This window comes from Fusarium verticillioides, chromosome 8, assembly GCF_000149555.1.
Source record: "Fusarium verticillioides 7600 chromosome 8, whole genome shotgun sequence".
NCBI classification, from domain to species: domain Eukaryota; kingdom Fungi; phylum Ascomycota; class Sordariomycetes; order Hypocreales; family Nectriaceae; genus Fusarium; species Fusarium verticillioides.
This window is the reverse complement of record NC_031682.1, coordinates 2,719,070-2,746,994: the sequence shown is the minus strand read 5'-3', so window position 1 is coordinate 2,746,994 and position 27,925 is coordinate 2,719,070. Positions and strand designations below refer to the sequence as shown.

Sequence of the window (27,925 nt, the reverse complement as noted above, 5' to 3'; positions counted from 1 at the left end):
ATCACAAGTTGACTAAGTTAATATTTCGCCAAGTAAAGCAGCCGTAATTTGTACTCTATCCGATGATGGACACGCCAAACTACGTCACTGGTTTGACCTTATTCTTCACAAAATCCACCTTGAAAAAAGACAGCGTCTTAAGCCAGCACCAGAAGGTCGTTTTCAGTGTAAACAAGCACCAGTGTCGTGGCATGTCTTGTCCTTTACTATCCCGTTTCGACGAAGCATGTTATGCTCACCATTCTTCCCTCAACATCACAGTGTATGGCACTATCCAGGCCGAGGATCAGCTGAGTCTCCAATCTCGAAGTCTTGGTGCATTATCTGTAAGCCATTTCAGTTTCATCCGGTATATAAGAAATTCTTCCAAGGGGTGCGTTTTGCAAGAGGACACTACCATGAAACTCGGAGGGGTTGCTCACCGGCATCTCAACAAGGTCCCTGCCCACCAACTCTTCTTGTAGCCTCCGATTCAGCTTTTCGCGCCCAACAATACTCGCGACCCTGGAACGCTCAGATCGAGGAAGATGGAGTAGACGTTCATGGCGCTCAGGAGGATCAAGACCCAGCAGGCTTTTGTAGAGTTCTAGATTAGGATCCATGGGGATGGTGGACAATGGTTGTGCTTCTTTGGGTACGATAAGGTAGGTAGTGAAAGGTGAGGGGATCAATTTACTCCGTTGACCTTGCCCCACTACGTGAATCCAAGGCTAAACTTACCCCAGTCCTGGGGCTAAGCTCAGACAAGAAGAAAAACACAGCCTGAAACCCGTCATAATCCTTGTTAAGTTGTCATTCACGCCTCACCATGGCCGCGATTATGGACCCAAACCTCAAGCTTTACAGGAGTGTATTACACCTTGAGCCCAAAGATCGCCGCCAACGCATACAACATCTTCCGAGAAAGGAGTTGATCAGAGTCAAGACTCTAGTTGAAAGGGAGCGATGGACCCGACGTCTTGAGGAAGCGGTCGCAGGCCGGGATCTTGTTGAGCTGGCTCTTACTAATCCTCTGGAGATTGAGAAGAACCCACCTCTCCAAAAGGCCCTACTTGGATGAGCCTGCTATCCTGATGACGAGAGCAACATGGTGAGGAGGATTACGAAAGGTCTGAGCAAGCATGGCGAGTCTCTTATCACCAGTGTTGCAGGCTTTGATGGTATTCCATATCCTGCTATAGCTAAGGACGCTTGGGTCTTGGTCTATTGCGACTTGTTCTATGTTGATGGCAACAATATGACGTTGGATGAAGTGTACAGGTCACGGCTTCAAGAAGACGCGCTGCAGACTCGAAGTGAGCAGGCTAGAGAGGTCGCCCGACGCAGCGAAATGAAAGCGGCTCGCAGGAATGCTAAGTGGTTGATTCCTGCCCTTGAGCAACTCTCTGATAATGAATTGTCTCAGTCAGAGTACGACTTCAGCGACACCTTACATGAGATCTGGAAGCAGGTATCCCACAAGCCACCTAACTGGGTTCAGCATATACTCAATGCCCAACAGCCGTGGGGGTTCACCTATTACAAAACACAAGAAGTCGAAGAGATGTATGGCCATACATGGAAGGACACGTGGATCATGATCATTGATATGCCCCGGCTATCGTGGCCGAGTATTCATTGCCAAGGGAGGGCAGATGAGCTCATGGCGTTGAAAACAGAAGATTGGGCTACTCCGCCTACGTATGAAGGCTTGAACGAAGAAGATGCCTTTCGCAAGTAAGTGTTGGGGAGCAGTTGGACGAGACATCGTACTGATCATTCGACATACATTTCCGTGAGCACAGGAAATCTCTCTCGTCCCCTGGGATCCTACAGAATACATTTATCGTCATTCCAATGGAGCTCATTCCTAATGATCCCGACGATGAAGTCTTGGATCCCTGTTGGGTCTGGGCATATGATGCGGATTGGGATAGGGACGCAGAAGAAACTATTTTCAACGGCGAGAAATATAGAGGCCGCGTTAAAGTACCTATTGCTGCAATCGGAGCTTGGTTTTATGCCGCGAGTTGGGAGGGCGGGGGCGTAAGTCTTCGAGATATGTGGCTCAAGGCGCAGACACACCAGGACAATTTGTGGATTTGCGATTCAAAGGAACTGGAGGAGTGGGATCATGAGCCATATGTCTAATATGACACCCAATTAGACATGAGAGCATTGAATGCAAGAGACTGTTGTTACCAGTTGATCATGCTTCAGGAATGAGGCAAGATGAGTGAGTGATGGAAGTATCAGCCGGCAACCAATACTGTCATTCTAACCTTAAGATACTGAAGAGTGTGGATAGATATTGTGTAAGGGCGGTCTCTTTTGTATTAAATGCTTTCATAACTGCCAAGTCTAATAGTATGTGACAAGGTAAGAGTGACGACCCCGGGAGCCAAGCAGCACGAAAAAGGAAGCTTTAATGTTCTTAGCTAGCTACAACATTCTTGGTCTTGGTTGTAAAGACCTCTGCCACTCCTTTTCCACCACAAATATCTCCAAGCTGACCGTTACAAGCTACATTGCATTCATCCATACTAGTCGTCTTAGCTCCTGGTGTCATTTCCCTACCGCAAGTGCAGAGCTTGCCTTCCCAGACAGCAAAGAAGTCAGACTTCTTAGTCACAGTGCACAGACTTGCGCACGCATCGACGGACATCTCATCAGAAGACTCTATAGTGTCGCCACCTGTGGTACCACGTATGGCTTGCTTGCTCCACGAGTAGCAACCAAGACTCTCGTACTGAATACGTAACATATCTTGATCGCCAAACACTTCGATAGCATCCTTACCGCCGCAGACGTTTGTGGTGTTACCGTTACAGTGCATGTTGCATTTGGAATCGTCAATGATCTGACTATCCATACGAAGCTGATTGTCGCAGAAACACGAGTCGCCGTTCTGGATTCCCCAGACGGTCCAGCCCCGTTGCAAACAGTAGGACTGACAAGCTACGATGGACATGGGCTTGACGTGCTGCGCGTCGGCTAGAGTCAGGACAGAGCGATTCGTCGTGTCCGCCTCGCGGGCAAAACAACCGAAGCGTGTATGCGGAGGAATGGGTTTGAGCGTTTGTGTCAAGACTTCCTTGGTTGGGCCGACACAGTAGGTTCGCCCTGGAACTAGATCCGTGGTACAGCTGCCTTCCGAAACGGAAGGATTGGACTGTATGAAGAGAGGAAGACTGATGTGATACTGCATAAGCACTCGAGCGCAGTCATCGCCGTTCTCAACTGTATACCATCGTCCACAGGCTTTGGTCGTATTGGTAGCGAGAGTAGCACCGCTGGGAGGAGGAACAGCCTTGTCAGCGTACTCAGAGTATGCCGGGTCTGAATTAGTGGTGTTGACTTCGCGATCATACTCTCCGCCGGGCGGTGTAGTGCAGATGACTCTGCCGAGAACAATTGTGGCGGACTGTAGATTCCCGCAAAGCTCATGGACCCAGGGATTCAGGAGGCGGATGTCATCTTGCTGAATGCCTGCAAAATAAGCGACCGACATACACGTGTCCTTCTCCTGCAGCTTGTATGTCTTACACTGGAGCGGCATGCAGATAGACACACCCTCCACCATGTCGGTGCAGTCGAGGATATCTGGGTTACCGATGAAGATGGCTGCGGAAGAGACGCTATACTTGAGAGCTAGAGAGTCACAGGTGTCGCCAGCTTTGGTCGTGTACGTGACGCCAGAAAGACAAAATCGTGGCTCAGAAGGTTCTGATGGAAAAGGAGAATCTTTGGGGGCCGTGGGTACGTTGGACAGGGAGCATCGCTTGACTGCCTTCTTGAGAGCATCCTCATAGAAAAGGTCCCTGTTGTAGTAGGAGAAGGGACTGGCTTGCATCATCTTGAGCCGGCCAACGTAGCAGTCGGAACATAGTTCGTTGGTTGGCATCTTGTCGATGGACTCAGAGAGGGTAAAGTTGTAGATGATATCTGCAACGTGTTAGGACAGTGACAGATAAAAAGAGGTGTTGGGAATACTTACCGTTGCAGTACTTTCCAGTCTTCTTGTCTGTTTGGCATGTCTCGTTGATACCCTGTGAGACGAAAGATCCCAAGACACCTGCAGCAGCACCATTATGCCATGTTGCATTACCACAGTAGGTATCAACAGCTGATAGCCAGTCCGACATGGAGCGTGCACAGCCCTCGTCGCAAACAGACTCGATATCAACATCTCTGGGGAGAATTCCATGGTATGAAGGTGTTGTCCACTCCTCCGTATAGTTGTCGCATCGCACAAGAGCAGTAAGCGCATTCTGGCAGGCTTCGGGGAATCTGTCAATGTCAAGCGCGTTCTCGGTGTGAATCCTATAGCCCTCGAAGTTGCGCTGTCCAGTGATATTCTTTGAACCTCCAAGCCAAGCCAGGATCGAAGAAGCAAATCCGTTTCTGTTTGGCTTGCCCAGCGTGGGGACTCCGTTGAGAGGACTGACCATCTCGATACTGCCCAGCGTGACGAGATTCTGAACCCAGACATCATAGCTCTGCTCTGTGTAGAAGATCTTGTCCTGGCAGTCGTGCCTCCCAGAGTTGAGACACGTCTGATCGTAACGGTTGAAGAAGGAGTAAAGACCGGCACTCAGAACGTGGACTGCCGACGAGTCGATGATGCGTAAAGCCCAGGCCATAGCGCAAGACTTGGAGGTCTTGGTGCAGTTGTGGAACTCAGGATCGTTGGGGAAAGCGCCTGGTTTAAAAGGTGCTGGTGCTTCTGGAAAAGACTGGAAGTAGGGAGTTTCGGTCTGGATAAGGCCCATGACGACGTTCCGAGCACCAGATAGTTGGTATTGGTACAGCACGCAGTGTTCGACTGATGTACCCCAGAGCCATGTCGGGCCCTTACTCTCGATGAGCATGCCACGACCAACGTAGATGTCAACTTGAGTCTGGTCGGCAGTGTCGAAGTCGTGATCTGCAGTCCACATCCAGACGTTCTCGAAGTAACCCGAAGAGTCGGGGGTCAGGTGAAGCATAAGGGACGCGGCGACGCAGTTTGGATTGACCTTGCCAGATAGCTTGGGACAGTCCTTGACGGTAAGATCTGTACCCGCGGCGCCCCCAACTCTGAAGTGGGTATCTAGAACGAAGTATTAGTCGAGATGATCGAGAACTCCATTGTGAGAAATGAAACATACCCCATAGACCTGCCGAGCCTTGGCCAGACTCGTGTACATTCCACTCCATCATGATGGCACCGGCCGTAGCTCCCTTGACAGTGATCATCATATTTTGGATCTCAACAACACCAACTTGACCTGGAAGACCAACACGAACTGCAACGCGAGGCTTAAGGGGGTCTGCAAACTTGGACCCAGTAGCCATGATCTGAGGCCAAGCCTGCCCGATAACTCGCGAACCAACAGGAATTTCAACAGTGTCTGTGATGATATATACGCCAAATGGAACATATACAATCGCAGACATGTTAGCAGCAGCCGAAAAGAGGTGTTTCAGAACAGCTGTATCGTCTGTCTTGCCGTCACCCTTGGCACCGTACGCCTTCGCATCAAGGATCTGACTAAAGCCCAGGTCATCATATTTTGGCCGGCGACGAGTGAAGAACTGCCTTCGTCCGCCAGTGACCAGGGAATCGTTTCTCACTGGGCTGTCGAGATTGGCGCCATTGTGGAAGGCTGTAGTACCGTTGGCGCTGGTGACCCTGCCGAAACCCCAAGTATCGACGTTGACTGTTCCCTTACCGCCCCGAAGAAGGACCTGCCTCTTAAAAGTGTCTTGGACGATGGTGTCAACGTTGTAGAAGCCCGAATTACTGAGTAGTAAAGCGGTGGAGTTGTCGGACATGACAGAGGTTGACACTGCGACCTTGACGTAATGGAAACGTAGGTCGGTCAGGTGAAGGGAGCCAATGCCTTGGCCAGTACTCATAGGCTAGGGACTGTTAGTTTTTGTCTAGGAGTGAAGGTCCAGGTGAGAGCTTACCCCTCCCGCGCCACCGACAATGGTTAGACCGGTGTTGCAGTTGTCAACGACAATGTTCTGCATAGTCCATCCCCAATCCCAGTGGATCTGTATAGCCGTCTCGGCCTCTTCGAAGTAGAGGCCACTGGCTGTGAACTGTTGATTCCCCATGTACGCTCTAGTAATCAACAGGTCAGTGAACAGCGACCAGAGTTGTGCAGACCGGTTTGATCAACTCACCCGAACTTTCCTCCGACAAAGTACAGGTCAGAAAGGAAGCCACCGCTCCCGTTCTCCATGTAGATGCCCTGAAGCCCTAGTCAGTAAATTACAATCGCTGAAGCTTCATGGAAGTACCTGCCTGCTGCGTTGTCTTGGGATCATCCTTGAACTTTGTCATATAAAAATGGATATTCTCAAGTGAAGTACCTTGTGCAACCTGCCAGTGAATTCCACAAACTTGCGCATTGGCAGGAGTTGGGCGGACGTCAATGATGAAGTTGCGGACACTTCGAAGAAAGTTGTTCTGATTCAGGTACCTAGAGATCCAAGTTAGCTTGTGACTTACTGGCATATAGGGAATATTACCATTCGGAGGTCTCTCCTGTATAGACCTAGGTATAGGGTCAGGTTCAAGTGGTCGATAGAATCGCCTCTAGTACTTACGTTGGAAGTGATAACACCAAGACCGACGAAACTTGGTGCCGCAATGATTGTCGGAAGGTCAAGTGGCTATACTTGTAAGACAGGTCGGTAACGAATGAGCCAAGTATATAACTTACATTGCCAATCATTTCAGTGTTGTAGTACTGAATGATAGAAGAACTGACTTTGTAGGTACCTGGAGGAAAGTATACAGTTGCTGGGTAGATTGTGCTTCCTGTACATTTGCCCCCACCACATCGACCGCCACTAGAGATGGCTTTGTTAATAGCATCCGTATCGTCAGCAATTCCATCGCCTATCTTGCGGTTAGAAAAATACATGCAGCTCCCAGGCTCAATCTATGTTGACGTCCACTTACCTTTGGCACCAAAGTCTTTGACATCGCGCCAGACTTGATATCCAGAAGGAGCAAAGGGGCTAGAACCTCTCTGAGAAATAGTAGCCATCCACCAGTCGGAGCTGGCTCTCTTGTGCAGGTCCTTGTCCTTGTCAACTACATGTTCAGGGATATCAGTATCATTTTCACTGTATCGAAATGCAGACGGCGGCTCGAGGACAGGCTTGATCAATCCTGAGTCGTACTGAAGCATGGGAGGCATCATATTGGTGTCATTGTTCTTGTACAAGAAGGTGTCCTTCAAGTGCTGAACGTCGGCTGCGTAGCCACCATCGAGGTCCCTGGAAGATGGCTTCCAGTTCTCGGAAAGAAGGCGGGCAGCCTTGATGAGTTCCTCAGGGACAGAATAGCGAAGATCCTTAGATGTTCCATTTCCTGAATCTCTTGCATTGAGTGACTTTGAAGTACCGTTGCGATAATCAAGCGGTGGAGGTGCCTTCTCAGTCTTTCTAAGCTCTGTAGAGTTGAGCACTTCCAGACGGTTTGGGCGAGGGTTGGCAATGATGGCGCGGTTGGCATGGGCCATGGCAGCTTGGCCAGCGGCCAAGAGCTTACGTGCAGCATCAAGGCTCGAGGTGTCGTGAGATGAGCTGTTGGAGGCGCGTTTATGGTGAGAATGCAAATGAGAGTGATGATGGCCCACGGAAAGGACCGAAAAGGGCATGTAAAGTAGCAACAAAAAGAATCGTAACCACATCGTGAGATAGTCTTGAAGAACAAATGGCAGATTTTGGCTATATTCTCATGTAAAGAAGGGCCTTGAAGTGTGAATAAGGACCAAGATTAAAGCAGGTAACCTTAAACTACCTCTAGAGTGAAATGTCAGGGATACGGAGCTTGGGCAATGCTACGCGGAGATTTCCCCTTGCGAACATCCCGAGTAGGTCACCGAGTGACTTTTGCAAAAGGTCCAAGTGAACGATTCAGTTGCCGAATTATCACCTCGGATGCATTCCGTTCTCCAGAATTGTCCCTTGACTCTCGGCTCCCGCCGGACTTTGCAGGGTTTCTTACGCGAGGATATGGAGAAAGGGTGGATCAAGACGTGCACCAAAAGTGGATGAGCTGAAGGTTTTATGGCCCTGGACCCTGAGAATCCAAACCCAATTAGGCTGCCAAGACTGAATAACATACAGAACCAACACAGTTTACCATCGAAAGAGAAGTTTGTCCTATTATAACATCCGACTGCCTGCTGCTTTAAAATTAAGGGTCCATAAACGGCCCGGGCCTTGGCAAAAAAGACCCTTCTTACCGCCGGATCAACCTCGTTGAGTCTGTTTCAAGTTAGAGAATACGAGTCAGAGTTCAAGTCAACCATGAAGCGAGGCCGGTGATATGACAAAAAGTGGCTCGTTGTTGGCGGAGAGTCTCAAAAGGAAATCTCCGAAATACCAACAAACTCCGATGGACCGAACTGCATGTGAACAAGGAAGCTTCTGTCTTTTGGACTTCAAGTCGCTCAACAGATTGCATGCCCAGATCTTGCTACTGGTATTTTGATTTACCAACTACACTCATTGTTGCTTCAATCTACGTTCACCTGTTACCCGACCAAATTGGTCCATATTCTTGCAACCATGACGTTGACAAAACGTCCTTACCGGCTTTTGATGCTGTTCTTTTTCACTGTTCTACTCTTCTCGGCCGCTGTATCTGCGGCAGAATGCAGCAAGACGAAACTCTGCGCAACTGGGTGCTGTAGTAGTGCAGGCTACTGCGGTACTACAAAGGACCATTGCGGCAAAGGCTGTCTGAGTACTTGCGACTTCAAGCTCGAGTGCGACAAGAGCAACCCGTGCAAAGGCAATGCATGCTGTTCCAAGTATGGTCATTGTGGACTAGGTCCAGACTGTAAGTGCAACTGTTGTGATGGCTGTATCGTATTGTTAACCTTGGCGAGTTTGTGGAAAGGATTGTGTCGCTGGCTGTGACGCCAAGGGTGAGTGTGATCCGGGCGGCTTTGGCTCAAAGTTTGCCAATCATACCAAGTGTCCACTCAACGTCTGCTGTTCGAAGCATGGGTAAGTTGATACAGACAGACAGCTTGCAGTTGCTTCGGAGCTGACATCACTAGTTACTGCGGTACTACCAAGGATTTCTGCGGAAAAAAGACGGTCAATCGTCCATCTTGCTCTGCAAAAGGTCCCATGCGAAGAGTAGTCGGATACATCGAGGGATGGGCTTCCACGAGGTCCTGCGACAGTTTCCGACCCTCCAACATCCCCGACGGCGTCTACACCCATATCAACTTTGCCTTCGCCAGTATCGACCCAAAGACCTTCCAGATCGTACCAGCATCCAGCAAAGATCCAGCTTTGTACCGTGAATTGGCACGGAAGAAGAAGATCGACCCCAAGTTGAAAGTCTTTATCGCCATTGGCGGTTGGGCCTTCAATGACCCAGGCCCGACCGTTACAACCTTCTCTGACATTGCTCGTTCTGATGCAAACCAGAGAACCTTCATCAAGTCGCTCATCTCGTTCATGGCTACTTATGGCTTTGATGGTGTTGACATTGACTGGGAATACCCGGCTGCCGATGATCGTGAAGGACGAGAGGAAGACTTTGTTAATCTTCCCAAGTTCCTGAGCAATATCAAGAGCGCCCTCAAGCAGAGCGGAGAACGTAACGGTCTCAGCATCGCAATCCCCGCTTCCTACTGGTATCTTCAGCACTTTGACCTTGAGAAGATTTCCAAGTATGTCGACCACTTCAACGTCATGTCCTATGACTTCCACGGTGCTTGGGATACTCCCAAATCATGGCTTGGCAACCATCTCAACTCTCATACCAACTTGACTGAGATCAAGGAGGCTTTCGATCTGCTCTGGCGCAACGACGTCAACCCCGATCAAGTCAACATGGGACTCGCATTCTATGCGCGCACCTTTACCGCATCCAGCAGCAGCTGCATGTCTCCCGGTTGTCTCTTTGATGCGGGTGGCCCTGCGGAGCCCTGCACTGACGCCGTCGGCGTTATGTCTAACCCTGAGATCATGCGCAAGCTTGGGGGCAAGATTGGATCAGGCGATCTGGACAAGGCTGCCGCTATCAAGACTCTCAAGTTTGGTACTACGTGGTTGACTTACGATGATGTCGATACTTGGAAGCTCAAACTGGACTTTGCTCGCAGCCAGTGTCTTGGGGGAGCCATGGTCTGGGCCATCAGCCAAGATACTTCCGACGGGAAGTTCTCGAAGCAACTACAGGAGGCTACAGGTTACAAGTCCAAGGGCGTCACGACATTCAACAGCACCAAGTCTCTTGGAGGTGGTGTTTTTATTGAGACCACAGAGAGCGAAGCCAATGCCGATGTGAGCGACGAGCAATGTCGATGGACTAACTGCGGAGAGACATGTTCGAGCAAATGGAAAACAGTCCCAAGGCGAGATCCCTACCGAACCAGCTCCAAGGAGATCATGATGGACGGAACTGCCTGCAACGGCAATGGGATACGGACATTCTGCTGCCCCCCTGGAGAACAGCCCTTTTGTCAGTGGCTTTTCCACAACAATGGAGCCTGCACACCTGGTTGTCCATACGATAATATGGTTGAGGTGGCGTCAACTGACATTGAATGCGGTAGTGGCAGGGCCCAGGTCGCCTGCTGCAGAGGCGACACGGCGGCTCTGGATGTCTATCGTCAGTACAAATGGTACGGCAAGGAGTCCGAGTGCGCTGTCGACCAGGGTAAAAAGCCGTGCGGATGGAGCAACACGTTCGATTCACCATTCGTTTCGAGCTGGAGTGGTAGTGGAGCCCAAGCCTGCTATGACAGCGTCGGGAAGAAGGGAGACAGGCCACTTTGCGAAAACACAAGAGACGAGACCAAGCCGCACTTCACTAATTGCATATGGTCGGACGGCTACAATAGCCACAAGGATACTGTCTCGACGGGTACATGCAACAGCAATTGTCCAAAAGGCATGGTCAAGGTGACTCTGCAATCCGAGAATAACAACTGCGACAAGGGTACTTCGGCCTACTGTTGCGACATCACAGCGACTTACGACTTGACTGATGCCGGCGATGACGAGATTGAAACGGCACTGAAGGAATGGGCCAAGGACCCGAAATGTCCGAATCTGAGTCTCCTTGCCAAGAACAGGCTCTCGTCGCGTGCTCTGGACAATATGGCATTGAATGTCGGCGAGGGATTATCTGACCTGGCTGAGCGGGATACACCTTATTTGATACCTGGGGGAATCACGGTTGCACTGGTGTTCCGAAGAATGATGATAGCTCCTCCAGGGTCCCGCAGCGTCCGTGATCTTCGAAGCCTGGTAAACAGGTATATCACTCCAGTGTTTGCCCACATTACTGGCGATTATCTTATTGGGATGCTATGGGAGCTGAGGGACTACGTTGAGGAGACATTGCTGGCAGCCTGGGGCTTCATGTGTACTATTGGCGCTGAAGAACTGGAGGCCAAGAAGAACATTGGGCAACACATTGGCACGTTGGAGGCTCCACTCGTCTGCCACATACCGTCGCTCGATGCCTACGATCCTGGGTCGCTGGAAGACCCCCGCGACCAGTCTGATGATGGTTTCATCTCAGATTTCTTCGGACCCTCTGGTCCTCTAAGTCCTCTTGGAAACTTAGGATTTCCATTCAATGAGATGGGTTGGTCGTCTAAATGGAATGAGGACGATGGTCTTGAGAAGAGGGGAGTTGGTAACGCACGTCCCTTCAAACCCCAATGTCCCGATAAGAGCACTTGGGGAATGAAATCGGAGACATACACCAACGGAGATAAGGGAGAAGCCTTGGCCAAGAAAAATGGCGACGACAAAATGTATTATGTCAAGGATAATCGCGGTGGCGACTGCATTTCCGCAACCGTCGAGGATGACGGTAAACCAAACGATGGGAAGAAATGGGTTTGTGAGTAACGATATACAACATACTGACTTGTGATACTGACTCCAAATAGCTGAGCATATTTTGGAGCTTCAAACCATTCCAATGTTTATCGAATACTCAATGGGTGTCCACAACAAACTCAAAAGCGAACCAAGCCCTTCTGGGCTTGACATTGAAGTACCAGACAATCCTACCAAGCCCGCCAATATGCCACCTTGTTCCATGTGGAAGACTGATTTTATGGACGGCTTTCCTGCCTGGAATGCCCAACATAAAGAAACACCACGGAAAATGTTGTTTACGATACTTGGCTCGACAACTAATGCCAAACATATGGTTAACACTGAGTCCAAGCTCAACGGCCTTAAGGCCCAGGTGAGTTCCCTGCTTGTTCGCGCTACTTCCTTGTATGCTTGTGTCTAACTCATATCTCGCCAGATTTGGGATTTCAACGAGCCCATATCAGCGGGTAATTGGAAGAAGAGGTATGCAGTTATCACCAGAAGAGCTGCCCAGCACGCCTTTGAGCAACTCCAGATAGTAAGTCGGCATTTGCCTCCAATGAATCTGCAAGTCAGCCGTGTCTAATATACCTACCAGGTTGAGCAGGTGTTTGGCTATCTTCTAAAGCCAGGCGTGAACGATAAGCTTGTGGGTACATATGACGAAGTTAAAGTCTTCCTAAGGGAGTTTGAGACACTTTACCGAAAGGAGTATCCCAAAACACCAGTCTTGGGTCTTGACAAGCTTTGGACTACATTCATGAGGGATTTAACTGGCAAGATGAAAACCTGGACAAAAAGATGGTTATTGTATCGTACCGGAGAGATGGCCAAGGCCTGGGCGGCTGAGAACGCAAGGAGACTAGCGATGATGGCAAACGCCAACAGCGAGCTGGCGGCTGCTGCGGTTCTAAGCCATGCACAAGAGGCACAGACGATCTTAGAGAAGGCCCAGGAGCATGGAAGGAAACACGGGATTGAGATTGATAAATTCAATCCCAACGTGGTTTTCAAATAACCCAGCCTAGCTTAGAATCTTTGAAGAGTATTTGTATATAGCCCAGCCATTAGCTGCGCCATTCTGTCACAAGCACTGTCCGTAACTCAAAGTTGGCGGGAAGTAGGAGCATTTTTCATCCGGGCTTCTGCCTTGTTGCAGAAGTGGAGCAGCAAAAGTTCAATGAGCTGAAATTAGTCATGAGTCCCTAGATCCATAAATTATAGTGGGGTCTACTCTCGGCAGGATAAAATGCCACTACTCTTCTCCATTCCTCGCAAGTCACAATTCACTCACGGCCTCACCTCATCTTGAACATCAAAACTCGTTCCCCGCGATAACTACAATGGACCCAAACTTGGAGCTTTACAGAAGCATACTGCACCTAACTCCGTACCAGCGCCGCGACCGTATGGCACATCTTCCTAGATCAGAAGTTATCAGAGTCGAAACAATTGTCCAAGACGAGGATGATGCCAAGAGGCTGGAAGAGACCATCGCAGGTCGCGACCTTGTTCAAGTAGCCTTAGCTAATCCTTCCGAGATTAAAGAGGATGGACAGCTGAAAAACATCGTGCTTGGCCGAACGAACCGCCTCGAGGACGAGAACGAAATGGTCAGGCGCATCACCGATAACGTTGCGGATAGCAGTTCGACCTTGATCAATTTCATGGCGGGCTTTGATCAACTTACCTATCCTTTCCGATTGGATGCCTGGAAGCTAGTGTACTGCGACATATATTACGTCGAAGGAGGCAATGCTACGCTACAGGAGATCTACGAAGCACGACTACAGGAAGAGGAGCTTCAGACGCCTGCCGCCCGAGCCAGAGAGCTTATACGCGATTTTCGACTTAAGAAGGCTCGGAGGAATGCAAAGTGGATGATTCCAGCTATCGAGGGACTTTCCGAGGACGAGAGAATGGGGTGGGCGGATAAAGATCCAGACCTCATGGACCGACTCTACGGACAGTTAAGGCTTGTGGTTGAGAGCTTCAATCAAGAGGGAGGAATTGGTGAAGTCGAGCAGCGCAAGATGATGGACATTCAAGAAGAAATCCAAGAGCTCAATTTGAAACCGCGGGACTACCGGGACATCCTTGAAGGGGTCTGGAAACGGGTTTCGCCTGCGCCGCCTCCATGGCTACAACATATCCTACAGATTGGCGAACAATTTGGGTTTGTCTACTACAGGTCTAGGGAATTGTACCAGGCACGCTATAACTGGAACTCTGTTTGGAGTCGAATTACAAATACCTCCTCTCCATCGAGGGTGAGCTGGGCCGGTATTCATTGCCAAGGTAGCAAGAACTGGATGTCGCTGCATTCGCTTGAAACTGAGAACTGGCCTATATTTTCCCCCAATGAGGAGTTGGCTGAGGATGACGACCTCCGCAAGTGTGTATAACCATCACCAGACTAGTGCTGATGAACTTACTAACTGATTGTCAGGCACTTCAAAAAATACTGCGAGGAGAATCGTTCTAAGACCGCAGAGGATGAAAAGAAGAATAAGAAGAAGAGGAAGAGGAAGAACACAGAGGACAATGAGAATCTGCTGTCCCCTGGAATTCTGCGGAATACCTTCATTGTCATTCCTCTCGAATTCGTTTCCGGCAATATTAATATTGAGGAACGTGACACTTACGATCCCTGTTGGGTTTGGGCGTATGACGCAGACTGGGACGGTTCAGAAGAAGAGACGGTCGTCGATGGGGAGAAGTACCAAGGTCGCGTCAAGGTGGCGAAATGGTCGCTTAACTCTTGGTTCTACGCTGCTCGCTGGGAAGGAGTGAGTCTTCGGGATATGTGGCTCAAGGCTCAGCAGCATCCAGAAAAGTACTGGATTTGTTATACGAAGGAACTAGAAGAGTGGAATCACGAGCCATATATTTAGCTTCGAGCTCGTGGAGGATCGCATCTCGGTCATGCTTGGCCATTCCTCGGACAGTGAGGTATGTATCGCTTAGTATTTGCGGATTTTAGTTATATGTTGCAATTAAAGACCTCGTATGGTAACTTAATGTCCCAGCAAAATAATTTCTATAATGCGTTTTATTGACCAGAGGATCTCAACCATGTTGAAAAAACTGCGGATGATATAAAGGTTCCTCGTTGTGCTTCGTCCACAACCAGTCAATTTAATCACAATAAAAAGACAGATCCAATTAAAATGCATGCACAAATAAACACAAATACTCTCGATTGTGTGTTCAAGTTATCCCAGATTGAGGATTGTAGATTCATGATGTTCCCGTTCGACGGAAAACACCCGGTACTTGATCGATCTCTGATCATCAGTCACGTGATCAATCACGCGCGTCTGACGCGGAGACGCGATCTCGAAAACACGGATTCGGTATGTCTCCTAGCTCTTACTCTTCATCACCCGTGCGCGAAAGAAACAAGGTATCGGCCATGGTAAGAAATGCTCTGCGATTATTGGGATCGAGGAAGTCTAATAGTAATTGACAGGAGGTTCAACCATTCGACCAGGAAGCCTTTGACGCAGCCGCGATAGAGGAGAGCACTGATGAAATCAAGGGCACTGGTCAAACCATCCACTGGAGCAATTGTGATCGTGCATTCCAAAAGAAATGTCAAGGCGGCGTTTGGCTGGGCATGCCTAAGGAGGGAGGTTGGGTGAAGGTCGATCCGGGCTTTTCTGTTTATTTTGTGAGGGGCTACAAGGGCGAGGTCAGAACGGCGGATGCGGCATAAGCTCCATTGATGAAGAAGTGGGTTTGTAAGGACCCTCACACGTTGAATCTTATGGTTTTTATTCAAGTTTCAATTCACCGACGTGAAATATTCAAGAGTAACCACTGATTTGATTGGTTTTGATGTCAATCTTCTCGACGCAATTAGGTGCCTGGTAAATCACTCAAAGACCAATGCCCAATGGCGACTCCACGACGCCCTTACTTGAAGACCTCTCCGTAACTTTATTGGTTGATCGTCACTTGCGCCTTCGCGCAGATCGACTGAGACAGTCTCCAGACGCGAAATCTTGACTAGGTCACGATCCCTGCGTCTGCCAATCTCAGACGGGTAACTGCGCGCAGCGTCAAGCCGGATCAAACGGTAAACCGGCATATTCTCAATGCCATGCATATTTGCTTTCTGGGAGCCCTTAATGTGTGCAAGACTCACTTGAATGTAGTCATTATAAGCTTTACGCACTATATGTAGTCCAGTTTGTAAAACGGTTTAGCTTCAGGAACAGCGATCACGATGGCATGCAAAATGGTTAGTGCAGATCATGCAGATGGTGTGAAGCTAAGTTTTGCCACAAATGGCTCCGAACTGCGGAGCGTCAAGCCCGGAAACAACCCAAGACAGATAGGTCAGCACTCTTTTCATTGTCAAGAACAATTGAGCAGGCGGAGAGACAAGAAAAAAAAGGTGGTAGTCAAAGACCGGCAAAATTAGATGGAACGGGAAACTGGGTCAACGCATTGTTAAAGATCACTTGAATCGAGGGCTACAACATCGAGGTGCGAGGTGTGCCAAGAAGTCAAGACGAGGAATGGTTGGTCAATCGCCAAGCGCTAAGCCAATCATGATGCTTCAGAGAATGACCACCAGCGAATCCACTAAAGGGCCCTGTAACTAGGTGCACTGTTGAGCGCCGGTTGGGTTGGCTGTTCATTGAAAATGACATCACTGACTGCACAGCAATTGAGATCAGTTATCAACACTCCCGACATGGACGTAGCCTCAATACGGCGATACATTTCAGTCAGCCAACAGGCTCTCATGTAGTCTCGCATCGTGGTCAAGTTCCATGTCCAATTGAAAGTCTAAACCAAGCGACGTCGCTCGACAGCATCAGTCCATCAGAAGGGGAAGAAGTTCCTGAGCGACGGGCAGCGACTCAGGCAACGACAAAAGGGCAAACGGGTTGCGGGACATTTGGAGCTTATCATAAATAACTTTTACATTGTCCATCCAGGTCTTATGTCAAGAAGACAGCTTTGTCACGACCATAGACATTTGCAGATTCAGTGCGTTGTCTTAACTGTGTGATCTGTTCCCAGGTTTGCGTTCTGGTCTTGGGCTGCTACCGGGATCTGCGACAGAATAACGATGTCGAGGGCCATTCTAACTCTACATTATGTGTGATAGAGAGGCAACCTTAGACAGCTCGGTAGTTCGTGAGTTCTTTTAACAATTGAGCATTGAAATTTACACCAAGGGCATAGCGATGGGATCATTTGAAGCATTGTATGTGGTTGAGCTGAAAGGAGTAGATAAGGGTTGATCTTTCCGCGCCGGTTGGCATCTTCTACGAATCTACTTCGAGTGGAGGAGAGACGCCCAATCCAAGCCAGGACATCGATCGCCTACTGAGTCTTGAACTCCCCTGCACTGCCACCTGAAGCACTATGGATATATTTGAGAAGCGTAGTGGAAGTAACAAAGACGTCTCTTTTCATATTACCCTCACGGTCGACGCGTTGTTCATAAGCCGGCACACATAGTCACTTCGGGCAGATGGACCCCCAGATGATGCGCTGAGAAGCATGCAGCTTAATCGCTGGGAGATGAGAGGCGGAATCTGTTACGGAACAGAAGGCTTCGTGAGAACCTTTGCGCAGCGACTCGATTCAGAAACAATTGTAATGTAAATGAAGCAACTGTAGAGGTCCTGCACCTCAAGGACATGGCGTAGACTTGTTGACAGGAGACACTGCTCGCAAACCATGTGTTGGATGATCCCTTGAGGGCTTCTCGCGGTTTCGTTCTACACTTCCAAGGTATCGGTATTGGTGCTTGGACACTTCGCGTTGACTGAGCGATCGGAGATGAGGATGAGCGGATGGTAGAGGTATCGGGAAAGAGGGTGACATCTTCGTGGTATTGTGATGTCGCTCCAAGGTTTGGATTCATTTGGGTGGAGGATACTACTTGAACATCAGAGGTCAGTCATGTTCGCAGTTGTCAGATGGAAAAGGATGGCGGCTGGCCCACGTAGAGGTTCCAGTGAACATACTGACTCTTTGTTCACCACCTGGGTGTTTGTTCTTCAGCTTCTCAACGATGAGAGGGCTGGCTTGTTCGTTCTCGACATCATCATGTTCCACCTCTAGCGGACAACAACAAGCGGTTCTCGAGTACATCGCAAAGCAATGGCTGAACAAAAAGTAGTGAAAATTGGGCTTGTTAGTTGAGACCTTTGGTGCTTTGTCGAAGTGACGCAGCCATCTCCGACTGACGAGTATATTTGGGGGCTCAAGACTTCGCCGGAGAGTGCATTCAGCTTCGGTTGCATCCTCTTCCGCGTACACCAGAACCTCTATGAAGAGTACCGCCTGGGTAGTCTCGGTGGCTTCAGTACTCAAGTTTAGGGAAGGGGCCTACTAAAGCTGCCAGTTCCTGACAGTGTCAAAGCTCGCTAAGCAATCCAATCTGGTCCTGGCAGTGTCAGTCAGAATGCCCAAATACTCAGACCCTACAGCCCTCAGCCAATTTTCCACATTTTCTCTTCTTCCAACATCCACAATCAAATCCTCTATCCGTCGTATCATCCACAAAACACAATCCAACTCTATACCCCTTTCACGCCAACTCAAACTTTCAGCACTGCGATCATGTCCGTGGACCTACCAGTTGATCGCCTTGAGCTTGACGCCCTTCGGGAGAAGGTGGCGATCATTTCTGACGAGAACAAGTATCTAAATGACCAGAATGACGCGCTTGTGGAAACCAACGGCCACCTCGCCATTGACAATGAGGACTTGAAGAAGAAGCTCTCCTTGGCAGAGGAGCGGGCGGAGAGGTACTTTGACTTCTGGCGCTCAGCTGAGGAGGAGCTTACCAAACAGCTGGAGCTGAATGAGAAGCTCAAGCAACAGCTTGAGGCCGCTAAGGCGGGGGAACCTGAAGCCAAAGAAAGCTCCAACTAGAGCCAGCGGTCTTCCCTACCACAGTAAGTCACTACTTGATTCGCTGGACGTTAATGACCTGACTGCTAACATTTTCCCAAGCCACCCAAATGATCGCGAAATACCAGCCATGATTCAACAAGCACCACCACCACCATACAGATGAGGAACTTGGGGGGACCAAATTTATTATTCCGGTTACATGGGTGTAGTACCAGGGCAAGACAAAGATGGTTGGGAAAATGGAATGTTCTGTATACAGTCTGTTAATCACATGTGGTTTCCTGTGGTTCTGGATAAATCAGCGTTGAAGCCAGACAAAAGTTCCTAGTGAAATTGTGAAGTGTGTTTGTAGTTGTAACCTCTTGAATGCACAAGCACCCCAGAACATGACCATCGTGGACATTCTGCGTCTTGCAATAAATTTCTTGTCACTGTGATCACGGCCAGACTCAAACGCCGCACTAAAGTAGATGGTGGTTCAGTGTTGAAGGATTCGAGGTCAAGGGTGTGGTGAGGCAGAGCTTGCGTCCCAGATCTGATGCCGTAGCAACGCATTTTCGTTTCCCTTCACAACGCCTGCCGACCGAAAGACCGCCTTCTTGACCCCAAGTTTCCTGACAAACACCTCGGTCCCGAACGCTTCCCTCTACGAATAGTCTCACCTGCTAGCTCGCCCATCACGGCGGTGAAGATTAGTAAGTAAAGTAACTTCTCTCGCAGAGCGCTTCGCGTGACGAGGCTGAGGAGATCTCCGCGGCAGAGAGAGGATGCTGAAACGCAGGGCGGAGTTTAGCAACGAGGTAAGGCGCGCGATGCACAAAAACTTGTCGGCTCTTGCCAGGGCCTCTCGAGTAAAGAGAAACTACAGCATTGCAAGGGTTGACAGATCCAGGGACATCGAAAAGGCCGAGGACGTAGAAGAAGCAACTGAGCGGCGCGCTCAACTTCAGACAATGAGTTCAGTGACTTGACATACCTTAGTACGCGCCCCCAAAGCGCCATCCGCCGTTGATATTAACAGACAATGCTGATCGATATCTTCAACATTTTGCCACGAACACGAGCCGAGACATCGAAGTGCTTCAAAGCGGACCGAATCAAAACGAGCGGAGATACGACACCCGAGCTCTGCACCGATCGAACAAGAAGGAAACTTCAAACTGAGAAGGTCGCAGTCTCTTGGGAACCTGAGCCAAGTCGGCGCCCAAGCGGACTTGATTGACTTGTGTACGTGGTTGCTCGCGGGATGTTTCTCTCCAGGCACATGGAGAACGCCACGCCCTGATAATTCCCTATTTCCCACTATTATCCTGCGCGAGCTGGTCATTTCTACGGGTCATGTAATACCCATTCCATGACCCAATGAGTATTGACGCTACTCGGCACATTCCGTTTCTGCACTCATCCAGTCCACTTCATCTGCTTCTGCATTCGCTTCTCTGAGTATCCATGCGCAAGGTCGATCACGCTCATCCTCTTCTTGCATGCTTCTCAAGAGCCATTCCATCACCAGAGTCAAGACCGCATCTACAGAGTCAGAGAGTCATTCAGACGTGCTTCGTGACCTTGAGCGGTCTAAGATGCGATCCCTCTTTTACGGCTTTCTGCTAAATGCATCGTCCTTCTTTTCTCAACTGGACTGACGACGGCTCGATTTAGGCATCATCTCACATATCCCAAGAGCCCTCTGCTTCCATCCAAACGCACAAACACACCACCATCACGACATCGCCGACCGATTCGTACTCGTCCTATCAAGCAAAGTCTTATACCACCTCTGATTCCCAATCAAGCTCTTCATCTCCTGCCCCGTCGCATAAGCCGCCGCCGTCTTGCCATTCGCACACTTGGCCCTCGGATTCGCCCCATTCTCCAACAAAACTTTGACCAGCGTCTTATTACCAATCAACGTCGCAAACGCCAGTTCTGTCTTACCCGCAGTGTCCAGCACGTCAGCGTTGACGCCGTGTCTCATCAGTAGAGCTACTATCTCGTGGTAGTCCTGTCTGCAGGCGATCTGCAGTGGGGATCGGCGCTTGGAATCTCGTTCGTCGGGGTCGGCGCCGTGCTGGAGAAGGAGGTCGGCTATGGCGACGTGTTGGTTTGAGACTGCTGCGCAGAGGGCTGGTTCGCCGCCAGTAGATTGGAGTGCTTTGTTCTGCAGGAGGAGTTTCACAAGGTCGAGATCGCCGTATGAGACAGCGTGCCAAAGTGCGGTTTGGGTGTTGCCGTCGCCGCCGACATGGCCAGATACCAAACCTTTCTGGAGAAGCAGTTCTGCACAAGCAGATTGTTTGTGATACACCGCGTACCACAACGCACTTAATCCATGTACATCCCGTGTATCAGGATGGATTGTAGCGCTGGACAGGATGAATCTAACAATAGCTTCCTGGCCGCACTCTGCAGCGTGGGACAGTGCAGTTCGGGCTTGGTCGTCTATGATAAGATGTGCTGTGTCTCTTCTTGCCAAAAGCTGGCTGACGAGGCGCTCATGGCCACCACGAGCAGCAAGACATATCGTGGACCGGGCCTCATCGTGCATCGTCCCGGATGGATCTTGAGCTAGGAGGTACCAGACTGACCCAGCATCGCCTGCTGACGCGGCTTCTGCGAGTGATGACAGGGTATTGCGCTCAACGACTGTACTAGATTCGGATAGTGTATCAGCCTGCCCTCCCTCTTGTCGTACCATTCGGGAGGTTGATGGGAGGTAGAGCCGTATACACAGAGACTTCACGGGGTATTGAGTGAGATTGAAGCTGTTCAAGTCAACCCACTCCAACTCATCAGTCCTGCATCTCTCAAAATGCTCCATGGTAAAAAACACATCCCTCAAATGCACCGCAATCAACTTATCCCTTATCCCAATCCTCGTACAATGAAGAACACAAAGGCCCCTGCCCGAAGTATCCTGCGCAATGAACGGTGCCTGCATATGCACCCCTTTATTAGTAATCGTGAATGGAGTATTATACGGCGTGAACGGATTCCACGGGATGATGTCACCCGAGTGCTTGAACGCAGCTGGTGTCGGGGCAAGTAAACCGCCGCGAGAAGTGGGGGCTTTCCAGGCGAAGAGGCTGTGGTCGTCTGATACGCGCATGATCTCTTCTTGAAGACGATAGAAGGCCTTGTCACCTTCTCCGTAGAGGAGGGGCATGTTAATGCCAAAGATACCCATGAGGGAATATGCCCTGTCTTCCTTTCTTGTTGTGACTCTATCAGCAGCCCACGACATTCTCTGTGCGATGCTAGTCGTCTCTCGCTCTTCGCTGTCGCAGAGAATAGATTCTGGTATGCTTGTTCTCTGCGATAGTACCTGCACCAAGCTTCTCTTGGTGCCCAACTCACGCCAATGTTTGTCGAAGAAGATCATTGATCTTGGCGCAATGAGCTCCTGTAGCGTCCAACCTCTGGTAAACCATCTACTATTCGGGATTTCGGAAACGGTAGAAACATCCGCGAGGTATCCATAACAAATGCTAGCCTCTTGATAGTACCGATACATCGAGTTGATAGCTTCACTCAGTTCTGCACTGCTCGTCTTGTCGATGCAGCAGGTATCGTCCCAGATATACTCAAACCCATTCTCTCGCGCCACGCGACAGCAGCTCTCGAGCTTAGCGTAGCCCTTTTTCAACTTGGCGCTATCGCTTCCCATGTCTTGGAAGAGGACCTCTTCCTGCTCCCAGGTGTGGGATAGGATGGCGTAGTCGGGCACATTGTCGTCGGCGAGGAACTCGAGTTGGATGCTTTTGGTGTTGACGAGGCGCATGGCTGATGATGTGCAAGGAGTGGAGTTGGGATTGATGATGGGTGTTGGTATGAGGGATATCATCCTTGTTTGTTTTGCGGGCAGTGATTGGTTAGACAGAAGTTGGTGGCCAATGCTCGCGGATGCGGGGAAGCATGCAGAGACTACAGTTCTCTCGTCAATACACATCTTCTACCTTGTCTTTGATTTGAGGATAAACTATTTGTTGGCTTTTGGGCTGAAAATGGGTCGTAGAGATCCGAGTTGTGGCGATATGTCACCAGAACCTTCACTCGGCATCTCATTGCTTATCTTGGCTGCATGGAGTATGCATATCTATACTGTGCTCCCCCATTGAAAGGCTCATTGCAATATTTAATTCTGTATGACTGTTGGCGGGAAGGGCGAAATAGTTTAGATGATCTAATAATCCTTTTCTGGCTGTGCGTTACGCTATGCACAGATATTCTTCAGCATCAACTAATCTCATGGCCTTGAAAGGCAACCTCATTGTATTTTTCAGCCTTAAATTCCATCCTCAACCTGATCAGTTTAATGGACTGGAATTGTCTCCAGTAGTGTCTCAAAACCAGTTATAAAAAATCCATTCCGAGACTTGGTTAAGCTCACTTAGAGAGGGAAAAGAGTTGCACCTCTGCTGCTGGACTATTTCGTCAAGGTTCATTTCATCCCATATTCCCGTTTGACTAATTGAGACTTGATGCAATCGTTTCTTCTGGAAATATTACATATCGCTGTTTACATCTCGATATCCGATTCCTCAAGCGCCGGCTGAGCATCGAGTAGCTTCTTGGCCTTTACACGGAAGCTTCGAAGTACAGCAGCAAGAGATCTCTTCTTCATAACCCACTCCCAAGGATGAGTGAGAACGTGCTTCGGTGAGGCGAGGCTATGCGTCCAGCAGGGCTCAAGAGCATTAGCCAGAGCAATGTCCTCACTTGTGATCTGGTCTGCGTAGGGATATGGGATGTCCTTGTGCAGCACATAGAGAAGCTGTAGCTGTCGAGCGCGAAGGCGAGTGTTCTTTTCCGAGTTGTAAGGCATGACTGAGTGTTGGTCCAGATGAGTCAGAGATGTCGTCGGCGTTGTTACGGTGGAAGAGATTGAGCTGTAAGACCATTTAAATTGCATTTTATATACTATGAGTTTATATCGACCTGTCCTTGTCTCTGTGTGAATATATTCTCTTTCACTAAGGCAGGTGAATGGTAGTCCCATACTCGACAAAGGCGGTGCCTTGGGCTCATGAATTGACTTCCCTTACGTGGGCCATACTCTTTGTCAAGTGGTGAAGTGTCCTTGTGTCCCGTGGAGACTCTAAACGCATGCCTAATGTTAATTTATACCCCATCAATCAGACCTGTATTTTACTTGGAGTTCTCTTTGTTCGGATGCATAATTCACAAATTGGTACAGCAGAAACAACTATAATAATTGACCGAAAAGCTGCAATTTCTGAGACAGTTAATTCACAATGCTAAAGGTCATCTTAGCTCTGTATTTCCAATTAGCTACAATGTTTACTTTCTGCTATTGTTATCTAAACCTCGAATAAAAACATATCACACTGTACCTAATCGGAGTCACCAAAAAAACAATTATTCCAAGGCACTTCACCCTTGCCACTTATTCGTTCATCGAGCCAAGGCCCTTCTGGATATACAACTCCTCAATCTTTCGTTCAATGATCCTCGCCAATCTGCGCCTCCTTTCCTTCTCGACAAGCACGATGCGTCTGCTTCGCTCAAAGATTGGGGCAACGATAGGTTCATCAAATATTGACGTGTTGGTCTCGATCAAAAGGTATCTGACAATGTCCTCGGGCAGTGCGTAGATATAACGAAAGTCGCTGGACCAGGGAGAATCTGGATTCATCAGACGGCAGTATAGTCCGTGGCCTTGTCGTAAATACTCCTGAGGTAGCTTCTCAAACTCTGCGAGTGTCGCAATAGTTTGTTGATCAGGAGGGGGATAGTCTTTGATATTTCGTGGTAGATCCCTGGGGCAGGGAACGGCTAGGCTGTTCATGCGACGGGCCATTTGGAGCAGGATATCCTCATCGAGCTTCTTTGGGATGGCAGGACGTGCAGGGGTGAATACGAAGAGGAGTATTGTCAGGATGAATACAACTTTCCAATAGCGGTTGATGAGATGGTGGCGCGGGGGCTCGTTATCGGTGGTGAGCCCCTCATCGTGGCCAGGCTCGGCTTGGCGAGCACTGGGTCTTATTGAGGTGGAAGGGAGACCTTCACAAGTCGGAGGAAGCAAGGCAATAGGCTGGTTGGAAGTATGCATATTGCTAGTGTAATTATAGCGGCATGTATAGCGATACTGAGTATGTAAAATGGCTGGTTGATACGAAAGGAACAGCTGACTCTTGTGATGATTAAATTGGGACCAAAGTAAATTAGGGTAGCGATGCGATTTATGAGTTGTTGACGAATCTTTGATACCGCACTGGACCTCGTCAGGAAGTCGCAATGTGTGATTGAGGCGAAGGGCCAGGTCGTACCTTGAAACAAAGACATCAATGACAAATGTACGACCCGCGCCATTGTCAGGGTACACAGGCTATTTTCTTCGACTAAGCACAAAGAACTCTTGGTTGAATCTATTTATAAAGCCATTGACAGAGTTGCCGCGCGCAGAAGCTACAAAGAACTACACAGTTGGCAGAGACAATGATCCATTTCTTCGTGCATGATGCAAAGTCACAGAAATTGAACAAAGAGGAATACATTCACATTCATTCATTAAATGAATTGATTCAATGGAAAGTCTTTCGCCATGACATCAGTCTCCAACCCTGCGTTGCATGAAACATCCGAGCAGTGGGGTGAAAAGTGGCAAAGAACCTGTATTGCAGTTTGGAACAAAGAAACCCAGAGTAAGAGAGCGATATGGCCTTGCTGCTCATACCGTGGCAATTTGGATGGATCTCACAATCAGTAAAGGTGGCATAGCAATTCGTTTACCGGTCCAGCCATCAGCATGTCGGAGTGCATAGTGATTACTCAAATGACGTAGCTCTCCTTTTCGAATCAGCCACATTCAACCTCCAAACAGTCTGTTGATGATAATTGCACATTTGACACTTTCGTTTCTAGGGAGAGTTTGTGCAACCAGATTCTCAGACCGCATTGGCTCGCTGGTCTTCAGGGACCTGCATCTAATGTCATTCACTGCGGAGATCAAGGGACCGCTTGCTATTGTGCTTTCTTTTGTTGAGCTAAGCGAGACCACCATAATGTATTGACTGCTGTTCGCCCGGCCGTTTCTGATCTATCGATTTTGACGCTCTGTTGTTGCTGTCGCACTGTACATCCAAACGACCTATTGGCTTAAAGTGTGTGGAAGCGAACCCATTGGCTGGTTTCCGGAATTTCAGTGGCATACAGTAGACAGTGTATCTCAACTGCACTGTTTCTTACAATGGGAACGTGAGGAAACACGTTGACTAACACGCTAGCCCCTGGGAAGCGGTCGTGATCTATTTTCGACACGGTTCCTGGAAACTTCTTGCATTCGGTGGTTTGCGTTGATTGAAATAGAACATGCTTCCTTACGTGGATGCATTGGTTGTGATAACAACAAGTTCAAAGTTACCACTCCCCAGGTTGAGACTTCAAACACTATTCACTGAACTACACACAAATTTCCTGAATGTTCTCATTCTAGCTGTCCCCACGACCGAATGTAATAAACAAAATAGAGCATCTCTTCCTTGACATAAACCAGTGCTTTGACCCTGACCCTGACCCTGCAAACATCCCTGCAAAAGCATGTCTGCTGCAAGCCACTTCTTGTTTCTCTCTAACATAGCCAATCATAAGCTCAAGCGTGACCGTCTAAACCACAGTTCACCGTCTTCAATTACAAGCCACACACATTCAATGGTACGCCAAGACCGTTGAATTGCATTCTTCAACTGTTACCGAAACCAGTAAACACGCCACAAACCACCCGTTCCTCCAATGAAAGCCTTCGCTTTTTGTTGAATCTGCTGCGATGCTATCGTCAAGTGTCGCAGCAAGCCACGTATTGCTTCTGCGCGTGTCCCAAGCTTCTAGAAATGTTCCCTGTGGGCAAGCCAAATGGAGCAGGGGACATTATCTGACGTGACGGTTCTCTATACTCCATGAATCTGAGCTGGTCGTTCTCTCTTTTAAGGTTCTTCCATCCCTTCCAGAAACTTACCCGTTCTAGAAACCGTTGCACTTAGACATCAGTCTACTCACCAGCTTGCACTCTTCTTGTCTTCCCTTGCCCACTGATACGTCGTCTTTACCCTTTACTTCTACCTAAGACCCATCTCCTCAACTCATACACCTATCCTCACACATACACTCTGCTTCCCGCAATGGCAGTCCTTCCTGTTATCCCAGGTCTAAACATCTCCGTTCTCGTGGACGGTGAGCTGGCCACAGAGCACATCCCCCAGCCCTCGTATTTCCCTCCTCTCATCGACGCAACCGGGCATCAACGCATCGAGCACAATCAATGCTACATTGAGTCTCGTGCTGACTCCCACTTCGCCATTCGCTTCAGAATCTCATCTGACTTCAAGTTCCCCTGGGGAAAAACCATTCTCATCATCTCCATCTATGTCGACGGCAAGCCTTTCGATGCTAGGCTCTTCCAAAAACGTTTCATCGTCAGCGCAACTCGCGGTGGCAAAGAGTGCGGAGATTACATTACGTATTGTCACCGCGAATATTCGGCTGGCTCCTGTGAGACTTACAACCCTATATTTCAAGACATTAGACACCCTGGTAAGTCTAACACGGCACTTATGGATAACATGACTAACGTCAACGCAGCATTCCAGACAGACGACGGCTCTGGGATCAGTGATCCTGACAGCATCAAGGCCTTGGGGAGCATCCAAGTCGCTATTACGGTTGCGCGGGACCGCGGCCCTGGCGAGGTGGCCTCCGATGAGTTCAGTGACGACAAGCGAGAGCCTCTCTCCATTGACAGCGACGCCCTTCATCGCTATGGCTCCGGCCAAATTCATGGAACCATGTAAGTTTCTACTTTAAATGACATGAACTTGGCTAACATGCTACAGCTACGCCAGAGCAGCCGAAAATCCCGAGATGGAGTATGTCGCTGTTGATCGTGAGGTGCACATCGGAAACTTCTTCTTCTACTATCAATCTCCTGGTATGTTACCTGCACTCTCCATGGAATTGCCTTATGGAATTGCCTTGCTGACCTGTTGTAGCTGCTGAAGGCGCTCGGTTCAGCTTGCAACCTAGATTCATTGACTGCGACGCTAACAACATTGTCCATACGCGCAAACCTTAGTCTGGCACCCAAATGAGTGTTGTGCCACAAACGACAGAGGATGGACAATGGTGGGAAGGGAGGATGAAGACAAAATGTGTTGTTCGATGTAAGCTTGGGTTT

At 49.1% G+C, this 27,925-nt stretch overlaps 12 protein-coding genes across 12 annotated transcripts; 7 read left to right on the top strand and 5 right to left on the bottom strand.

The window, feature by feature from the left end:
- Positions 1–320: 320 nt before the first annotated feature.
- FVEG_17549 (hypothetical protein) lies at positions 321–613 on the bottom strand (the record flags this gene model as incomplete). Its single annotated transcript, XM_018906793.1, has 1 exon — positions 321–613. Exon 1 carries the CDS (start codon positions 600–602, stop codon positions 321–323), a length of 282 nt encoding a protein of 93 aa, XP_018761752.1. The 5' UTR covers positions 603–613.
- Positions 614–808: 195 nt separating this feature from the next.
- On the top strand, positions 809–1,060 carry FVEG_17548 (hypothetical protein; the record flags this gene model as incomplete). The annotated part of the gene is made up of 1 exon (XM_018906792.1): positions 809–1,060. The coding sequence occupies one exon, from the start codon at positions 809–811 to the stop codon at positions 1,058–1,060; it is 252 nt and encodes an 83-aa protein (XP_018761751.1).
- A 27-nt stretch (positions 1,061–1,087) lies between these two features.
- On the top strand, positions 1,088–2,418 carry FVEG_13547 (hypothetical protein; the record flags this gene model as incomplete). The annotated part of the gene is made up of 2 exons (XM_018902907.1): positions 1,088–1,716; positions 1,785–2,418. 2 exons carry the CDS (start codon positions 1,088–1,090, stop codon positions 2,128–2,130), a joined length of 975 nt encoding a protein of 324 aa, XP_018761750.1. The 3' UTR covers positions 2,131–2,418.
- FVEG_17547 (hypothetical protein) lies at positions 2,154–8,002 on the bottom strand. The gene is made up of 10 exons (XM_018906791.1): positions 6,938–8,002; positions 6,696–6,874; positions 6,580–6,645; positions 6,502–6,527; positions 6,275–6,452; positions 6,154–6,221; positions 5,935–6,091; positions 5,130–5,883; positions 3,977–5,071; positions 2,154–3,924 (listed from the first exon to the last, which is right to left on the bottom strand). The coding sequence occupies exons 1-10, from the start codon at positions 7,671–7,673 to the stop codon at positions 2,414–2,416; spliced, it is 4,770 nt and encodes a 1,589-aa protein (XP_018761749.1). The 5' UTR covers positions 7,674–8,002; the 3' UTR covers positions 2,154–2,413.
- A 554-nt stretch (positions 8,003–8,556) lies between these two features.
- On the top strand, positions 8,557–12,865 carry FVEG_17546 (hypothetical protein; the record flags this gene model as incomplete). The annotated part of the gene is made up of 6 exons (XM_018906790.1): positions 8,557–8,830; positions 8,880–9,000; positions 9,054–11,866; positions 11,916–12,220; positions 12,284–12,385; positions 12,446–12,865. The coding sequence occupies 6 exons, from the start codon at positions 8,557–8,559 to the stop codon at positions 12,863–12,865; spliced, it is 4,035 nt and encodes a 1,344-aa protein (XP_018761748.1).
- A 325-nt stretch (positions 12,866–13,190) lies between these two features.
- On the top strand, positions 13,191–14,741 carry FVEG_13542 (hypothetical protein; the record flags this gene model as incomplete). Its single annotated transcript, XM_018902906.1, has 2 exons — positions 13,191–14,242; positions 14,297–14,741. The coding sequence occupies 2 exons, from the start codon at positions 13,191–13,193 to the stop codon at positions 14,739–14,741; spliced, it is 1,497 nt and encodes a 498-aa protein (XP_018761747.1).
- A 464-nt stretch (positions 14,742–15,205) lies between these two features.
- On the top strand, positions 15,206–15,716 carry FVEG_17545 (hypothetical protein; the record flags this gene model as incomplete). The annotated part of the gene is made up of 2 exons (XM_018906789.1): positions 15,206–15,265; positions 15,320–15,716. 2 exons carry the CDS (start codon positions 15,206–15,208, stop codon positions 15,563–15,565), a joined length of 306 nt encoding a protein of 101 aa, XP_018761746.1. The 3' UTR covers positions 15,566–15,716.
- A 2,722-nt stretch (positions 15,717–18,438) lies between these two features.
- On the top strand, positions 18,439–18,753 carry FVEG_13541 (hypothetical protein; the record flags this gene model as incomplete). Its single annotated transcript, XM_018902905.1, has 1 exon — positions 18,439–18,753. The coding sequence occupies one exon, from the start codon at positions 18,439–18,441 to the stop codon at positions 18,751–18,753; it is 315 nt and encodes a 104-aa protein (XP_018761745.1).
- Positions 18,754–19,854: 1,101 nt separating this feature from the next.
- Positions 19,855–22,513, bottom strand: FVEG_13540 (hypothetical protein; the record flags this gene model as incomplete). The annotated part of the gene is made up of 1 exon (XM_018902904.1): positions 19,855–22,513. The coding sequence occupies one exon, from the start codon at positions 22,511–22,513 to the stop codon at positions 20,456–20,458; it is 2,058 nt and encodes a 685-aa protein (XP_018761744.1). The 3' UTR covers positions 19,855–20,455.
- A 738-nt stretch (positions 22,514–23,251) lies between these two features.
- Positions 23,252–23,557, bottom strand: FVEG_13539 (hypothetical protein; the record flags this gene model as incomplete). Its single annotated transcript, XM_018902903.1, has 1 exon — positions 23,252–23,557. One exon carries the CDS (start codon positions 23,555–23,557, stop codon positions 23,252–23,254), a length of 306 nt encoding a protein of 101 aa, XP_018761743.1.
- A 582-nt stretch (positions 23,558–24,139) lies between these two features.
- FVEG_13538 (hypothetical protein) lies at positions 24,140–24,808 on the bottom strand (the record flags this gene model as incomplete). Its single annotated transcript, XM_018902902.1, has 1 exon — positions 24,140–24,808. The coding sequence occupies one exon, from the start codon at positions 24,806–24,808 to the stop codon at positions 24,140–24,142; it is 669 nt and encodes a 222-aa protein (XP_018761742.1).
- Positions 24,809–26,873: 2,065 nt separating this feature from the next.
- FVEG_13537 (hypothetical protein) lies at positions 26,874–27,839 on the top strand (the record flags this gene model as incomplete). The annotated part of the gene is made up of 5 exons (XM_018902901.1): positions 26,874–27,285; positions 27,334–27,538; positions 27,585–27,679; positions 27,741–27,756; positions 27,824–27,839. 5 exons carry the CDS (start codon positions 26,874–26,876, stop codon positions 27,837–27,839), a joined length of 744 nt encoding a protein of 247 aa, XP_018761741.1.
- Between the last annotated feature and the right edge of the window lie 86 nt (positions 27,840–27,925).